This window comes from Bubalus kerabau, chromosome 2 (genome assembly GCF_029407905.1).
Source record: "Bubalus kerabau isolate K-KA32 ecotype Philippines breed swamp buffalo chromosome 2, PCC_UOA_SB_1v2, whole genome shotgun sequence".
In the NCBI taxonomy this organism is placed as follows: domain Eukaryota; kingdom Metazoa; phylum Chordata; class Mammalia; order Artiodactyla; family Bovidae; genus Bubalus; species Bubalus kerabau.
Window position 1 is genome coordinate 140,797,362 of NC_073625.1, and position 18,426 is coordinate 140,815,787.

Genomic DNA, 18,426 nt, shown 5'->3' on the forward strand with positions numbered 1-18,426 from the left:
CTAGGTTCGATCCCTGGGTTGGGAAGATCCCTTGGAGAAGGAAATGGCAACCCACTCCAGTACTCTTGCCTGGAAAATTCCATGGACAGAGGATCCTTGTAGGCTACAGTCCATGGGGTCGCAAAGAGTCAAACATGACTGAGTGACTTCACTCACTCACTCTGAAGTACTTAGGAAGCCCTTTATGGACTGTTGTTTTAGTTGCTAAGTTGTGTCTGACTCTTTTGCGGCCCCATGGACTGTAGTCCACCAGACTTCTCTGTCCACGGAATTTCCCAGGTGAGAATACTGGAGTGGGTTGCTAATTCCTTCTCCAGGGGATCTTCCCAACCCAGGGATCAAACCCACATCTCCTGCATTGGCAGGCAGGTTCTTTACCACTGAGCCACCAGGGAAGCCCCTTTATGGACTGCTGCTGCTGCTAAGTCGCTTCAGTCATGTCTGACTCTGTGCGACCCCAAAGACGGCAGCCCATCAGGCTCCCCCGTCCCTGGGATTCTCCAGGCAAAAACACTGGAGTGGGTTGCCATTTCCTTCTCCAATGCACGAAAGTGAAAAAATAAAGTGAAGTTGCTCAGTCGTGTCCAACTCCTAGCGACCCAATGGACTGCAGCCCACCAGGCCCCCATGTCCATGGGCTTTTCCAGGCAAGAATACTGGAGTGGGGTGCCATCGCCTTCTTCACTTTATGGACTAGGTGGGACTTAAATTAGGCACAGTCTGGAAGAATAGTGATTGATTGAATAAAAGAAATACTGAGAGAATAGGAAGTTGTTTCAAGTGTTAAAGCACAAAGAAAAATTCAAAGGCAGGATGACCACAGGCTGCTACAAATTAGTAAAATCAGCAGAGTTGATGAGAAAGATTTATATTGGAGAACACATAGGAATGAAGTATAGATTGTGAAACGCATGCACACAATTGAGAGCCTTGAATATGGGAAAGAAGCACTGAAATTCCTGAGGAAGGAGGTGACAATGACAAAGGTGATACTGGTGATATTTCAGGAATGAATATTCACTGATTGGTGTTGTGGATATATGGGTGTGAAATGTTACTGATGGTAGCAAGGCTTGCTGGGAAACGTTTTCTATAATCCGGGTGCTATGTGATCAGAAATTTAACCAGTGTGCTAGCACTGATAATGCAAAAGAAAGGGGTTAATATAAGTTGTATTACAGTGGGCAGATTTAATGAGATTTGGGGATTCCCTAAATGTCAGAGAACCAGAGGAAAGAAAAGTCAACAATGGCTTCAAAATTTTAAGCCAAAATAATTGGGTGAACAATGGCCATTCCAACAATATACTGGTGAAAAGAAGGTGAGACGGATGTTGTGGAGATTTCAAAACTCACTTTTAAGGCATATACTTGCTCTTTGTGAGGTAACGTTTGTAATGGTGAGCAAATGGCAGTGTCCCAGTTGCTGCTGCTGCTGCTGCGTCGCTTCAGTTGTGTACGACTCTGTGTGACCCCATAGACGGCAGCCCACCAGGCTCCCCGTCCCTGGGATTCTCCAGGCAAGAACACTGGAGTGGGTTGCCATTTCCTTCTCCAATGCATGAAAGTGAAAAGTGAAAGTGAAGTTGCTCAGTCGTGTCCGACTCTAGCGACCCCATGGACTGCAGCCTACCAGGCTCCTCCATCCATGGGATTTTCCAGGCAAGAGTACTGGAGTGGGGTGCCATTGCCTTCTCCAGTGTCCCAGTAGGCACTGGGAAATGTGATGCGTGAAATTTTGTAGATGAGACTATGGCTTTGGATCCCCCAGTCTTTTGATTAGAAGTAGTAGCTAATGCCACAAGAATAGAGAAATTCCCCCAAGAGTATTTATATGAAGAAAATAACAGTAAGAGACAGCGTAGAAGAGAGAGGGAGGAAGGGGAAGCAGTAGGCATGTGGGTAGGAGAGAAAGGGAGACACAGACAAACAGAAAGGCAAAGAGAGGGACAAAGAGACAGAAACTGTCACTGAGCTTCAGGAAGGTGACTTCAAGGAGAAAGGAGGGAACATACAGAAGGTCAAAGAACAAGAATGACTTGAGTACCTGCCAGTCAGCTCCAGCCTCCTGAGGTACAATAAAAGGTTCTTGATAAAATCAGGGCAAACATTACCCTCTTTTGCTGAAAGTTGGACATCTTTCACTTGGAGGCCAAAGAATTGAAAGAGCATGTTTCTACAAGAAACTAAGTTTGTATCATCTATCTTTGGTATTTTTTAAAAAACATCTGCTTTCTTAATGGTAAAAATTTGGAACCGTGTCATACCTGCAAACTGATTTTTTAATAATAGTTTTGGTCCTAGTCATCCAAATTTCATCTGCAATTGTGATAAATTGTAAACGAATGCCTTAAGGGATTTATTTCTCCCAAGTTTTCTTCTGACAAGACAGGAGCAAAGAAGACATCTTTAATCAATTCAACTTTCCTACCAAAGGACAATATAGTCTGGTTAATTTTCATACCCATCAGAGGCTCAGGGCTTTTCGGACGTAGGTAGAGGTTTATGAGCATAAAACTAAGAACAATTAGCGCTCAAATTAATGTTACATGAGATTCAACATCTGGAAGTATGTTGTCATTTTGGGTCATAGACCACCTGCTAGGCTAAATGTTCACACAACTGCAATTTACTCTGCATACAAATGGAATAAAAATGATACTTTAAAAATAGTTTTTGATTTAGCAGTATGTTTATAGAGGCCTCTCACATTTCAAAACTTCAATTAGAATTGAACAATGGATTGAACAAGATGAAACATACATCACCAAAAGGAATAAAAAATACCTTTTTGAAAATATATTTTATAGTAAATTAGCTATAGTGCTAATATTAATTTCTCTAGTTGATCTAACCACTGTCACTCTTTATCCATCAAATATTTAAGAACAAGAAGAGATCAACCTCTCATTCTTTATTCTATTTATGTAACAGATCCTGCAAACATTGGCTGTTTCTGGCAATAGAGACATATCAGAAAATGCCAAATCTCAAGATACAGCCTGCTGCTGCTGCTGCTGCTAAGTCACTTCAGTCGTGTCTGACTCTGTGTGACCCCATAGATGGCAGCCCACCAGGCTCCCCTATTCCTGGGATTCTCCAAGCAACAACACTGGAGTGGGTTGCCATTTCCTTCTCCAATGCATGAAAGTGAAAAGTGAAAGTGAAGTTGCTCAGTCGTATCCGACTTTTAGTGACCCCATGGACTGCAGCCTACCAGTCTCCTCTGTCCATGGGATTTTCCAGGCAAGAGTACTGGAGTAGGGTGCCATTGCCTTCTCCGATGCCGCCTGCAACTCACCTCAAATACCAGCCCATTCACAGCACACCCTAAACACACTCATTCAGGGGTTCTCTGGAGTTACCCAAATAGCCAAGCCTCTCTCCAAAGGGTGGCCCCAGACTTCATCACAGTCTGACCAGAAGGCCCTGGGGCCTTTTAAGTGAGGAAGCAAAATCAGATAAAAGAGCAAACCGTCGCTAGGGAACACACACCCTCTCTTACCCTCCACCTCTAGAGTATGCTAGTTCCTGGAAATGCCAGCAATTTAGAAATGCCGGCTCTTAGAGAGTGCAAAAGAATAATAGCAATCCAAAAAAACAAGTTATGACCATTTATCAGAATAATGAGGAAATGGCAACCCACTCCAGTATTCTTGCCTGGAAGATTCCATGGACAGAGGAGCCTGGCAGGCTACAGTCCATGAAGTTGCAAAGAGTCGGACATGACTGAGCACACAGCTCAAAATAGTATCCATTTTTATTTTTACTTAGCTGCCTTTTCACATGATTGGGTGATTGGCAGTTTCAGTAAAACAGGTAAACTCTTGGTTGGGTGTGTCTGTGAATATCTGCAGGAGATTTCAAAGGCAAAGAAATTTTATGCAAATGCAGAAATCACATTTTACCTCGTTTACAGAAATGAGCCATCGTTTTAAAAAGAGTTTGGAATTCAAACACCAACTAAAGCATCATCTCATATTGCAATCTGCATTTGAAGTGCCTATAAAGTTATGAACCCTTGAGCCTTTGTTGTACTTTTCTAGATAGAGTAAGGAAGTGTCCAATCTAGAATTGGGTCTGGTAAAGCCATCTACATATTGGCATTGCCCTGCTTCTGTAACTCGCTTCCCATTGATTGTCAAAGTGATGATAATTATCAGTGGGTCGTTTTGAGAGTTAAGCCCTGTGCTCTGATGTCCAGCTGCCTGACTCTCAATTCCTGTCCCTCCATTTGCTGTATGGTCTTGGGTAAGTTTGTAACTTCTTGAAGCTCCAGTTTGGTCATTTGTAGGGTAGGCATAATATGTCCTGCTCTATGTGGTTACTGAGTGAGAAGGATAATCCGGGTATTGTGTAGGACACAGAAGAAGGGTCATGTTATTGTCAGTCTTCAATATTACTGAGTGGTTATCAGATCCTGAGTCACCAAAGACTAAATAGTGTTTAATGTATTTTTCTTCTGTACTTGTGTTCACAAGATATTTTGTAATATTTTCTCTTAATTATCAGCCTACATGTTAACTCTATTTGACAGCCATATGCTATTTACTTAACCAAAATGTGCCACGTAGCTTATGGCAGTGTTTTCCAAACTGTGCTTTAAAAAACGACCTCTGGTGGTGGGGAAGGGGAGGTTTCAAGATGGCTACGGTGTGAGGGATATAAAATGGGGCACAGCAATGAGGGGCAGTGGTCACTGATTCAGGCTTCTAATGGAAAACCTCTGCCTTTACTGACTTTAAATAGTGGGCTTCTCAGTTAAATTTTAGCTTGAATAAAGTGTTTTGCGGCTCAAAAGGCAGGTGGAGGAGTCAGAAAATGCAGATAAAAACACTAATGGTTTACTGTGTCTATTATTTTTAAAAGAAATACTACAGATAGCAAAGACTATATTTGAACTGTTGCCATTTGAGTTCTGATTCTAGATTTAAAATTTTCATCTAAATCATAATTCAAGGATATTTGAAATTTCATCTTTTTCCCTCCCTGGCAGTGTTAAGTAGGGAGGGCTCATTAAACTCTGTTCATTATCCTTCGTTTGAGAAGTCTATTGTATAAAGCATTATTACTCAGAATGGAGATGAATGAGGTAAATCTGGCCTCCAAGACCCCATGGCTAACATTTGTCCCTGTCCCAAAGCCAAGCAAGCCGAAAGCGGAGTGCAGTGGTCAGGCCCATGGTCTCCACAGTCAGACTGCCCAGTATGAATCTTGCTTTGTCCACTTACAGGCTGTGTTTCCAGACAATTCACTTCCTATCTGTGTACCTCAACCTCCTGTTTGTAACATGAGGATAACAGTACCAATGTTGTAAAGTTATCTTGAGGATTTAGAGAATACACACAAAACAAGGGCTTCTCAGGTGGCATGTGGTAAGGAATCTGCCTGCCAATGCAGGAGACACAAGAGACATGGGTTCAATCCCTCGGTCAGGAGCGTGCCCTAGAGCAGGAAATGGTAACCCGTTCTAGTATTCTTGCCTAGGAAATCCCATGGAGAGAGGAGCCTGGTGGGCTACTGCCCACTGGGTCTCAAAGAGACATGACTGAACATGCACACACAAAACAAACATTACCAAAGAGGAAAGGGAAGGAGGGGAGGGATAAATTGGAGTATGGCATTAACAGATACAAACTATTACATATAAAATAGATAGGCAACAAGGATTTACTGTACAGCACAAGAAACTATTTTCAATATCTTTTAATAACCTATGATGGAAAAGAATCTGAAAAAATATGTATACATATATATAATTGAATCACTTTTCTATACACCTGAAACTAACACAATATTAATAGAATGAACACAAAATATTTAGAATAAGGGAAGGTAGAAAATAATTACTAAGTAAATATTAGTTTTTGTGGTCATTAAGAACAGAGTTTGTTTTAGAACCATTTTCTTGACACTTGAATTATTTCTAAGTCTAATTACAAAAGTAATTACAAAAATTAATTCTAATTACAAAAATTAAGTCTAATTACAAAAGTCAGTACATTTATCATTTTAAATTTCCTTCAGCTATAGGAGGAATAGCAACTAAATTAATTAGCTTTATATTTTAATTCTTGGTAATTTTTCTCTTTCCTTTCATATGTTATTTTCTTAAACTGTGAACAGAAAAACCAAATTCTCTTGAAAAGTGTCACACAGAAAAATATCAAGCCTGCAAGCCTGTGGTCCTGAGTTTTGTGTTATGTTGAATATGGCAAATGAGGAAAAAGTAACCTAGCTGTATTTTATTGTTATCCCTTCTGTTTGCTTATATTTTAAGAAAAATATGAATAATAAAGTATGATTTTGACATATTATCTATTTGACCTTTTGATGCACATACTTTTGCTTTGTGTCTTTAATTTTTGTATTTATCCCTTTTTCCAAGTATAATTCTTGGAATCTAGGGGGGAAAATACCTTGAAAACAATAAAATGATAAATTTTTTTTGTTCTCTTTTTTTAGACTTTCAAGGACTCCACGTGTTGCCTCAGACAGTTGACTGGTCATCTTTTCCTCCTCAACAGTATCTCTTGACTCTTGGGTTCAAAAACAAAGAAGATGGAAAGTTTTTGGAAAAAGTGTCAAGTAGGAAGTTACCAACATTTACAGGTAACTCACCTGGACTTCTTATCTTTCAATACTGTTTTAAGGCACAATTAATTATTCATTAATGAATAATGTGCATGATTCACTAAGCTTTATTCATTTCAAGCCTAGCATATAGTAGGGCCTGAGCACCAAAAAGTTTCTTGGGTATTTCTTAACTCCTTCCAGTCTTCTTTGTGGGTTAGTCAACAATACCTGGAATTCTGGTTCCCCAAGAGCACCCACCTCCCTCACGCCAACCATCTCACCCCAATCACACTATCACCAATGCCTAATCATGGGCACTTACAGAATACAAGCAAATACAAGCTTCTGTCACCACCAATTAGCAAACATAGAAGAAAATTATGCAACAAAACTACTGTATGAAATCAAAAGTATAGACAATGACCCCGTTAAATCACTTGGATTATCTGCCATTGTATTAATATCTGTTCCACTCTTTTCTTATGTAATTAACCAAGACCTCAGCTCTCCTAAAGAGTATTCTAGTTAAGTGGTGCTCAGTAATTCTAATTGAAAACTTTCAAAAATCAAGAAAATATTCATGTAGAGTTGAAGTCTCAGACTTGCGGGCTGAATTCATGAGCAGGCTGAATTTATCCCTTCAACTCTACTCACATAATTAAGGATTTGTGTTTTGTCTGGCACTCCATCCTCCGAGGCTTATCTCAACTTCAAGCTACATTCAAAGTCAATGGGATTTGCACACTTGAATAATACCTGGGAGAAATAAGACAAGAATCAGACACATTTATGACAACCTTTTTTTCACAACTCAGGAAAAGCATACTCTGCAGAGAGAGGTAAATTGTTATAGGCTGTCCCTTAGATCTCAATCAGGAAACACAGCAAAAGGAATAAATGATAGTCTCCAAAGGGCAATGTCTCCTCTGCCTTTCTTCTCATAGATCTTTCATTGTGATACTTGTGGTCTTTGAGATGGGGCTCATTCCTGTACTAAAGATTTCATATCTATTAATATTGATGTGTCTGTTTTCAGCTTGCTAAGAAAAGCATTTTGAAATGGATGTCTAGCAAAAAATAGTATAAAAGTTTATTGTTACAATTTTTAGAACATAAAACTCCCTTCAGTCTGCTGACCAGAGAAGACACAGTGAGACACACGGAGACAATGGGGAAGCGAATCTTGCCAATATTGGACTTTATTAGAGGCACCCAACTGAATGTAGGTATATGAGTCTTTTATATTTGTTCAGCATACAAATATCAAACAATTCTAGAACTATACAAAGTTTACATGTAAATATTGCAAATACTAGAACATTTTAGAAACTTCCACAGTGAATCTCATTTGCAAAACCAACCAAAGTTTAGCTAATGATTTTAATCCTTTTATATTTCAAAACATTAATTATAATGTTATACTTTGCAGTTGCCAGCATTTATTAGGCTAGTGTCTTTTTAAAGGGCCTTTTTTTGTGTGGTGTCTTGATATCTAATTGAAGGTTGCACTGACTTTCTTGCTTCAAATGAGTAACAAAATTTTAGTAAACATGATGCTTTCTCTATTTCATATATTGGGCAATTGCATATAACCATTTTTTTTCTTTCATTTTTTTATTTTTTTTAAATTTTATTTTATTTTTAAACTTTACAATATTGTATTGGTTTTGCCAAATATCTAAATGAATCCACCACAGGTATACACGTGTTCCCCATCCTGAACCCTTCTCCCTCCTCCCTCCCCATACCATCCCTCTGGGTTGTCCCAGTGCACCAGCCCCAAGCATCCAGTATCGTGCATCGAACCTGGACTGGCAACTCGTTTCATATATGATATTATACGTATTTCAATGCCATTCTCCCAAATCATCCCACCCTCTCCCTCTCCCACAGAGTCCAAAAGACTGTTCTATACATCAGTGTCTCTTCTGCTGTCTCGTATACAGGGTTATTGTTACCATCTTTCTAAATTTCATATATATGCGTTAGTGTACTGTATTGGTGTTTTTCTTTCTGGCTTACTTCACTCTGTATAATAGGCTCCAGTTTCATCCACCTCATCAGAACTGATTCAAATGTATTACCTACACGAGAATTCAAAATTTTGAAAGCTAGTTCTTCCTCATCACATTGATACTCAGTCAGTCAGTTCAGTTGCTCAGTCATGTCCGACTCTTTGTGACCCCATGGACTGTAGCATGCCAGGTCTCCCTGTCCATCACAACTCCCAGAGTCTACCCATCCAGCCATCTCATCCTCTGTTGTCCCCTTCTCCTCCTGCCCTCAATCTTTCCCAGCATCAGGGTCTTTTCAAATGAGTCAGCTCTCCACATCAGGTGGCCAAAGTATTGGCATTTCAGCTTCAACATCAGTCCCTCCAACGAATACCGAGGACTGATCTCCTTTAGGATGGACTGGTTGGATCTCCTTGCAGTCCAAGGGACTCTCAAGAGCCTTCTCCAACACCACAGTTCAAAAGCATCAATTCTTCAGTGCTCAGCTTTCTTCATAGTCCAACTCTCACATCCATACATGACCACTGGAAAAACCATAGCCTTGCTAGACAGACCTTTGTTGGCAAAGTAATGTCTCTGCTTTTCAATATGCTGTCTAGGTTGGTCATAACTTTCCTTCCAAGGAGCAAGCATCTTTTAATTTCATGGCTGCAATCATCATCCGCAGTGATTTTGGAGCCCAGAAAAATAAAGTCAGCCACTGTTTCCACTGTTTCCCCAACTATTTCCCATGAAGTGATGGGACCAGATGCCAGGATCTTAGTTTTGAATGTTCAGCTTTAAGCCAACTCTTTCACTCTCCTCTTTCACTTTCATCAAGAGGCTCTTTAGATCTTCTTCACTTTCTGCCATAAGGGTGGTGTCATCTGCATATCTGAGGTTATTGCTATTTCTCCCAGCAATCTTGATTCCAGCTTGGGCTTCCTCCAGCCCAGCATTTCTCATGATGTACTCTGCATATAAGTTAAATAAGCAGGGTGACAATATACAGCCTTGACGTACTCCTTTTCCTATTTGGAACCAGTCTGTTGTCCCATGTCCAGTTCTAACTGTTGCTTCCTGACCTGCATACAGGTTTCTCAAGAGGCAGGTCAGGTGGTCTGGTATGCCCATCTCTTTCAGAATTTTCCACAATTTATTGTGATCCACACAGTCAAAGGCTTTGGCATAGTCAATAAAGCAGAAATAGATGTTTTTCTGGAACTCTCTTGCTTTTTCGATGATCCAGCAGATGTTGGCAATTTGATCTCTGGCCTTTTCTAAAACCAGCTTGAACATCTGGAAGTTCACGGTTCACATATTGTTAAAGCATAGCTTGGAGAATTTTGAGCATGACTTTACTAGCGTGTGAGATGAGTGCAATTGTGTGATAGTTTGAGCATTCTTTGGCATTGCCTTTCTTTGGGATTGGAATGAAAACTGACCTTTTCCAGTCCTGTGGCCACTGTTGAGTTTTCCAAATTTGCTGACATACTGAGTGCAGCACTTCCTCAGCATCATCTTTTAGGATTTGAAATAGCTCAACTGGAATTCCATCACCTCCACTAGCTTTGTAGTGATGCTTCCTAAAGCCCACCTGACTACATTCCAGGATGTCCAGATCTAGGTGAGTGTGAGTGATCACATCTTCATGATCATCTGGGTCGTGAAGATCTTTTTTGAACAGTTCTTCTGTGTATTCTTGCCACCTCTTCTTAATATCTTCTTCTATTAGGGCCATACCATCTCTGTCCTTTATTGAGCCCATCTTTGCATGAAATGTTCCCTTGGTATCTCTAGTTTTCTTGTAGAGATTTCTAGTAAATTGGATGCTAATCTAAACATTGGAACTTGATCTTTATTTACCCTTAAGGTAAATTATCTAATCCATCTTTCCAACCAAGGGAAAATATGCCCTTTCTACTTTTCAGTCTTTAAAAAAAAAGCCCAAAATAAGACCTGAATTAATCTGTGCTAATTTACAAAATTTAAGCCCCTTTATTGAAAGTACATAAAGGGAACTTCTCATTAACAGGCTATAAAGGTTGCAGATTTCCCCTCTTAAAATATTTTTCAAAAGATCTTTAAGCTGGAAATTTTAAAGATTTCACCATTTGTGGCTTTTGTATTCCATCATTGATTTGATGTTCTTACCTTACAAGGGGAACCAAGGGGGTCATCACCAACAGCTACTTAACATCTGTTCAGCAGTTTATCTGCCTAGTAACATTATTCAGCATTTTAGAAAAGCTATAAAACCCCTCATCTATTTGCATGATCTGTAATTAATTCTATGCGTTACAAATCCAAAAGCACACTTTCACTGATTTTCCTACCATGTAACTTCCCCTTCCTCTCAACTGTGTTCCACTCAATTATCTCCCCTATACTTCTATTAATAAAAATTTATCTCTGTCTTAGTCATCTTGGGCTGTCACACAGAATACCATAGATCAGATGACCCGAACAATAGAAGTTTATTTTCTCACAGTTCTAGAGGCTAGAAGTCTGGGATCAGGTCAGGTTCTGACAAAGACCCTCTTCTTGGCTTGCAGTTAGCTACTTTCTCTGCATCCTAACATGGCACAGAGCAAGCTCTGTGGTGTCTCTTCTTAAAAGAGCATTAATCCCATCATCAGGGCCCTACCTACTCTCATGATCTCGTGTGCACGCTCAGTTGCTCAGTTGTGTCCAACTCTTTGCAACCGCATTGACTATAGTCTGCCAGGGTCCTCTGTCCATGGAATTTTCCAGGCAAGAATACTGGAGTGAGTTGCCATTTCCTTCTCCAAGGAATCTTCCTGTGTCTCCTGCCTCTCCCACATTGGCAGGCAAGTTCTTTACCATTGGCCACCTGGCAAGCCCTCATCTCATCTAACCCTAATTACCTCCCAAAGGCCCCATCTCACACATTGGCCTCTAGGGCTTCAACCTAGAAATTTTTGGTGGACACAAACATTTAGTTTATAGTAATCTCATTGACTCTACTGCAAATCTGGGGTCCTGTTCTCCAATTCACCCTCTACTGCAACCTCCTTCAGCCACACACACACATACACACAGCCTCACCACCCCATCTTAATTAGATGCACAAACACATATCATCATTGTCATTATTAGACCCTTGCAAGAAGTGGAAAGAAAGTGAAAGTGTTAGTCACTCAGCCATGTCCAGCTCTTTGCAACCCCGTGGACTGTACCCTGCCAGGCTCCTCTGTTCATAGCATTCTCCAGGCAAGAATACTGGAGTGGGTAGCCATTCCTTTCTCCAGGCAGTTTTCCCAACCCAGGGCTTGAACCCAGGTCTCCTGCTTTGTAGGCAGATTTTTAGCATCTGAGCCACCAGGGAAGCCCACAAGAATTCTTGTGGAAGCCTTGCTGACAAGAACCATCACCACGTAGTATCATTTCACTTCATCTGCACATGGTTAACCTTGCAGCACCAGTGTGTGGGATATTGGGGAGGTGATCTGTCTGTGCCATGGTTCTTTGGGGAAATACCCACCATAACTTGCTACTTGTCAGGAACCTGCCACATCAAATCTGTTGCCAGTTCAGATCTCCCAATGTGTTGTGAATAAAGGTTAGGCCAATCTAGGCATCAGGCATTTCTTAAACACTTTTAACTCATTTTCCTCTCACGTTACAAGGGGATTTTGCCCACTTAGAAATGTGTACACACATGGATATTTATGTGTCTATAAAGGGATTTAAAAATCATAATGAATAAGATTTTTAGCATCTAATGAATAACTCAATCTTATTTAGAATGAGTCAGTTGTTATTTAGTTGCTAAGTCATGTCCTACTCTTTGCAACCCCATGAACTGTAGCTAACTTGACTCCTCTGTCCATGGGATTTCCCAGCAAGAATACTGGAATGGGGTGCCATTTCCTGCTCCAGGGGATCTCTCTAACCCAGGGATCAAACCTCCTGAATATCCTGCACTGACTTGTGTATTCTTTACCGCTGAGCCACCAGGAAAGCCCCAGAATGAGTTGATAACACTTTGCTACTTCAAGAGATTTCATCAACTTTCTTACTTTTGTGTCTATGGAAAATAATAGTTGTTGGAAAATTGTCTCTAAGAGCTTGAATGAAATTGAAGTGAATGAGTCCAGAGGTACCCAGGGACCAAAAGTATATCCAAATACTGGCCTCTAGGTTTCTTATTATATGTCCAACCACAGCTTCATAAAGCAGGACTGAATCAAACAAGCTGCAAAAGTAACCTAGGTTAAGGAAACAAGTAATGAGTTGCTGAGCAGAAATTATTCCTACATGGTACAATTAACTATGACCCAGGAATCCCTCAGTAGTGTTTTTAGGATCCCCTGAGGTGTGTTTTTTCTTGTCAGATGTCAAATGCCATCTGTTTGAATGTTTAGACACTTCAGTGTCCTTGTTAGTTCTGACCCTACCTCGTGACACCTGTAGAAAAAGACTTTTGTCTAAGACCAGCTGTGTAACCCCTAGGATGTCACTTAACCTCTGAGCTTTTTTCTCATTTATAAAATAAGCTGATATATGCCAGGCTCACCTCACACAGTTGTTATGAGACCAAAAGTATACAATCTACATTGAATCACTTTGTAAAGTATTAAGAATTTTAAAAATTTTAATTATTTGTATTGGTTTTCATTTGCTTTGACAAAAGGGTTGTTTTGGAGATCCTTCTTTTTCTTTATAAAAGCCATGTACTTTGAAATTATGTATTCTTCTAAAATGAAGACTGTGCAAGTGTCCTGCAGATTTTAAATGACTTTCCTTAGATCACTGATGCACTTAAATCTCCTTAAAAAGGCAGGATTAAGGGTGTCATCTCCCATCATGCCCACAGTAGGACTTCCCAGAGAACATGAATTTTCACCTCTTGCCACAGGTGGCAGAAAGAGTTGGTGAAGGCAACAAAGACATTCCTGGTATAAGGTTTCTATGTCTCAGAAAATAATTCTTAAACTCTGACACAAGTTTCCTTCTGTTTATAGATTCCTTTGCTAAGTATATAGTTCAGTTCAGTCGCTCAGTCGTGTCCAACTCTTTGTGACCCCATGAATCACAGCATGCCAGGCCTCCCTGTCCATCGCCAACTCCTGGAGTTCACTCAGGCTCACGTCCATCGAGTCAGTGATGCCATCCAGCCATGCATGGCCAAATAAAAATGATTCTGGCATTTTAAGAGTTATTGTCTAAAAGATTCTTCCAGTTTCCTATCTGGTGGCTTTGAATCCCACTGAACATCAATCCCATTTAACCAGCTGCTCTGCTCTACCAGTATTTTTTCTTCTCTGGATCTTTGTCCTTATTATCTCACAAGCTACTGAATGCTACTATGCTATTCCATTCATTAACTTTATTGGCTGCTGTCAGTTTAAAACCTTATGTACTGTGCTTCCTTGGGTAAATGTTAAAGAGTTAAAATAATAAAATCTCTCACCATGCATGAAGTTTCTTTCACAGGCTGACTTGCCAAAAAAATGACCTAACTAACCAGGTTTTAAATACCTCGTTAATTTCACTTTTTAATTTCTTCCAAGTGAAGCATAAAAGATGTTTACACATGCACATTGGAAATGAACAATAATATGTGTTTCCTACCCCCTTTTCTTTGCAATGAATGTTTCTATGTATTATGTCAAATAGAAATACATTCCTAATACTTGGGCTCTGCTTTTCAGCAGTATTAGATTAGCAGTGCCACTTATCTTCCAAACATTTATCCATACCTGCTATTAAATCTAGACAAGTATCTGGAGGAAGCCTTCATCTGAACTTGCTATTTACCTAAACTTCACTGTAGCTAGGTGCAGTTTTAGCTTCAGTCTTGGCCACTTTATTATACCCTTGCCAGCAGCTAAGCAGTCTTTTGATCACTCCTAAAGTCTCACTGGGAGGGCTACTTTCCCTTTATGTTTAGCCCTTGTGAGCTAATTCCTTCATTTTTCATTGTTTCCTTTATTTTCTTAAAGCAACAGCATTAAAGCATTCCTGCTGGCATCTATTCATTCTTATTTTTGTTTCATTTTATTGCTCAAAAGTCCCAAACTTGTTAGAGGTAAAATATTAACCTATCATTTCCTAATAACCAAAGTTGTAATTGGTCTGGGGTGGGCAAAGGGGAAGCGGGGAGAGGGCTATTAGCACTCAACTATATTCTTTCTGTAGCATCCTATTGATAAGGAGCACTTCCTGTTTTGTTATGTATCCAACAATCAAGCTAACAAAGCACCATTGCCTTCCACTATTTTTATTTTCCTTATGTTTTGGAAAATTACACCGATAGATTATGTTCCTAAGCAGGCCGTAGTTGTTTCTGTTCTTTGGAGTTGAGTCACTACACCACTTTCCTACAACCAGCCTTATTGTTTATTTTAAAGAAGGACAAAGAAAGCAATTTTTCTTCAGAAAGAAAACTGTGTCTCCTGCAACTCGCTTTCCTCTATTTGACAGTACCCCATTGTTTAGCTACATGTTTAAACTCAATGGGTAGGCTGGCTATTTCGTCAATTCAAAGAAAGGATCTCAAATCCACAATTTGCAATCATTTCTCCCATAGGTTTATAGGTTTTCAGATAAATGATTAATCGGAAATAGCAAATTAGTGGGGATTGACAGACATTAGAAAAATGGCTGAGATAGCTGTAAGGGAGAAATACAGCAAATACAAGGCAATGGTGCTCAACTTTGCTATATTACCAAGATTCTAAGAAAGTGCCAAAGAGGTTGCTGTCAGTCAAGATGTGCATGACATTTCAGAAAGCACTGTCTTCCAAATTCAAGTTAAAATTTCGATGTTCCTTAGTAATGCTGGTTTCTAATAATTTTTCTCCTTAAAGGAAATTCTATTTTAAGAAGAAAAAGTCATGTCTGCCTTCTCTAATTTCTGGGCGGGGGGGAATCTGGCTTTGTGAGCATGCACAGATTAAAATAGTCCATGTGCAGATACTAAGCTTTACGGTTTGTTCTTCAATTTCTGTTTGAGGTTATCTGAATACTCAGGAGGGCACTTTGCTAAAATTCCTATTTCCAGGGCCACATATCACAAGATTGTGAACCCAAGACTTTTTTTTAACCCTTATATACCCCCTTATGTCAGACGTGAAAGTTAAAGTGTTAGTCACTCAATCGTGTCTGATACTTTGAGACCCCATGGACCGTAGCCTGCCAGGCTCCTCTATCCATGGATTCTCCAGGGAAGAATACTGGAGGAGCTTGCCATTCCTTTCTCCAGGGGATCTTCCCAACCCAGGAATTGAACCCAGGTCTCCTGCATTGCAGGCAGATTCCTTACCATCTGAGCCACCAAGAAAGCCTGTACTTCTTTCTAAATAAAAAATGTGAGAAGTTTATGATAAACTATGTCTCTATCAAGTAGTATAATTTGAATAAACTTCTTAGAGAAGGTAAAACATCCTCTTTTATGGATGGCAGTAGCAAACACAGAGGTGGGCTGCTTTAATTATGTGTGCCCAGTTTTAAGAAAGTCTCAAATACCAGTATATTCATGGGGGTTGGTGGTCCTTACAAGTGCACCATAGTCTATTTCAAGATGGATTGCAATTGCTGGAATGGTCCTGCTGCTGCTGCTGCTGCTGCTGCTAAGTCGCTTCAGTCGTGTCCAACTCTGTGCGACCCCATAGACGGCAGCCCAACGGGCTCCCCGGTTCCTGGGATTCTCCAGGCAAGAATACTGGAGTGGGTTGCCATTTCCTTCTCCAATGCATGAAAGTGAAAAGTGAAAGTGAAGTCGCTCAGTCGTGTCCGACTCTTAGCGACCCCATGGACTGCAGCCTACCAGGCTCCTCCATCCATGGGATTTTCCAGGCAAGAGTACTGGAGTGGGGTGCCGTTGCCTTCTCCAGGAATGGTCCTAGGAGTCAGAATAAACACTACACTACCACAAGGAGAGAAGCCAGAGTCCATGGCCATCCAATAAGAACTAAAGATAAAATCAGAGCTGGAGATTTAATGTAAGTCACCAGGGTAGGACGAATTCCACTTGCATAATATTTTTCAGGATTCAACTTGTATAAGATATCATCCTTTGTATAAACCAAATAGTGGGCAACTATTAATTCTTATTATGCCTTCGTGACATAGACAAAGTCACCCCCTTTTAAATGGACACAGCTCTGTGGGATCCCCACTGTGAGAGTAGAGTTCAAGTTCAATTTAATCCCTCTTTCTCCCCCTCATCCTGGCTTCCTTAGGCAGGGCCATCTGTAAACCCTTCTAAACAGTCCTGCAAAGTGTTCTCTTTTCTATACATTTGTCTATTTAAAGGAAGGGTACAGACAATCCTCTAAAATAACAGAAGAAAATATTTATTTGCACTAGATGCCATTAATTCAGAGGCACTAAATATATTACAACGAGCCCTGACGTTATTCCTCAGGGAGAGGCTATTTCTGTGTTTTTTTTCTAAACCATTTCCTTCTCTCCTGGGAGACTAGGGGAGTTTTCGTGCATGCTCAGGTGTGATGGAGAAGTTGCAATATGCCAGCCTTCTCAGCCAGCTGCAGAGAGTAAAGGAACAGTCCCAGGTGATCAATCAAGCAATGGCCGAGCTAGCAACCATTCCCTATCTACAGGACATCAGTCAACAGGAGGCGGAATTGGTAAGCATCTGTTTTTCTTTGTTCACAAGCCCTGAACCGACAGAAGAGTGATATGGTCTGAAAAAGAATGTAACAATAAATGGCAGACCACGGGCAAACTCTCCAACTCTCATGAAGCATTCTAATGAAGAAACTAGAAATTATAGAAAGGGGTGTGTGTGTGTTTCATTTGCTCACCCTGACTAGCTAGCTTCCCTTTATTTTATAGCAAGACTTTTGTAATGTATGAAAATATAGAAAAGGGGTGATTATTCATATTCTGAGTCAGGCTTTTTTGTTTCAAGTAAAGTGAAATTTTAATAAATTGTTTTTCATTCCAAGACATGTTAATATATGATTCTCTTTGATGGAAAAGAGGGAAAAAAGTAATTGCTGGATAGAAAACTGACTCTACAAAACTGTCTTTAGAGTTTTCTTATTCACTTTGAGTGTCACATATATGTTTGCAGTACCAACCCACACACATGCGTGCACACACACACATACATTAAGAGAGTTGTCTAATTTGAGGGGAAAATGTAGTCAAATGGTGGGGTGTTTGGGGTTTTTTTTTTACTGAATTGACCAGTTAATTTAGAAAACACAAAGCCTGTCAAAAACTAGTTGGAATACCTAGGAATAACTACTCTACTACCTACAGTTTTATACAGAAGACAAAAGAGTTTTATACAGAAAAATGTAAGACACTGATGAAAGAAATCAAAAACAACATAAACAGATGGCGAGATATCCCATGTTCCTGAGTTGGAAGAATCAATATTGTGAAAATGACTATACTACCAAATGTAATCTACAGATTCAATGAAATCCCTATAAAATTACCAATGGCATTTTTCACAGAACTACCACACAAAGAATCTCACAATTCATATAGAAATACAAAAGACCCCAAATAGCCAAAGCAATCTTGAGAAAGAAGAATGGAGCTGGAGGAATCAACCTTCCTAACTTCCGACTATACTACAAAGCTATAGTCATCAAGACAGTATGGTACTGGCACAAAAACAGAAATATATAGACCAATGGAACAACATAGAAAGCTCAGAGATAAAGCCATGCACCTATACATACCTTGTTTTTGACAAAGGAGGCAAGAATATACAATGGGCAAAGATGGTCTCTTAAATAAGTACTGCTGGAAAAATTGGACAGCTACATGTAAAAGAATGAAATTAGAACACTTCCTAACACCCTACACAAAGATAAACTCAAATGGATTAAAGGCGTAAATATAAGACC

At 39.9% G+C, this 18,426-nt stretch overlaps 1 protein-coding gene across 1 annotated transcript in view; it reads left to right on the top strand.

The window, feature by feature from the left end:
• The window catches only part of SPATA16 (spermatogenesis associated 16), a 245,846-nt gene that overhangs the window by 193,211 nt on the left and 34,209 nt on the right, over positions 1 to 18,426 (top strand). Inside the window, 3 exon segments of the mRNA XM_055569023.1 lie at positions 6,465 to 6,611; positions 7,685 to 7,797; positions 17,023 to 17,187. Coding sequence (XP_055424998.1) covers positions 6,465 to 6,611; positions 7,685 to 7,797; positions 17,023 to 17,187 — 425 coding nt within the window.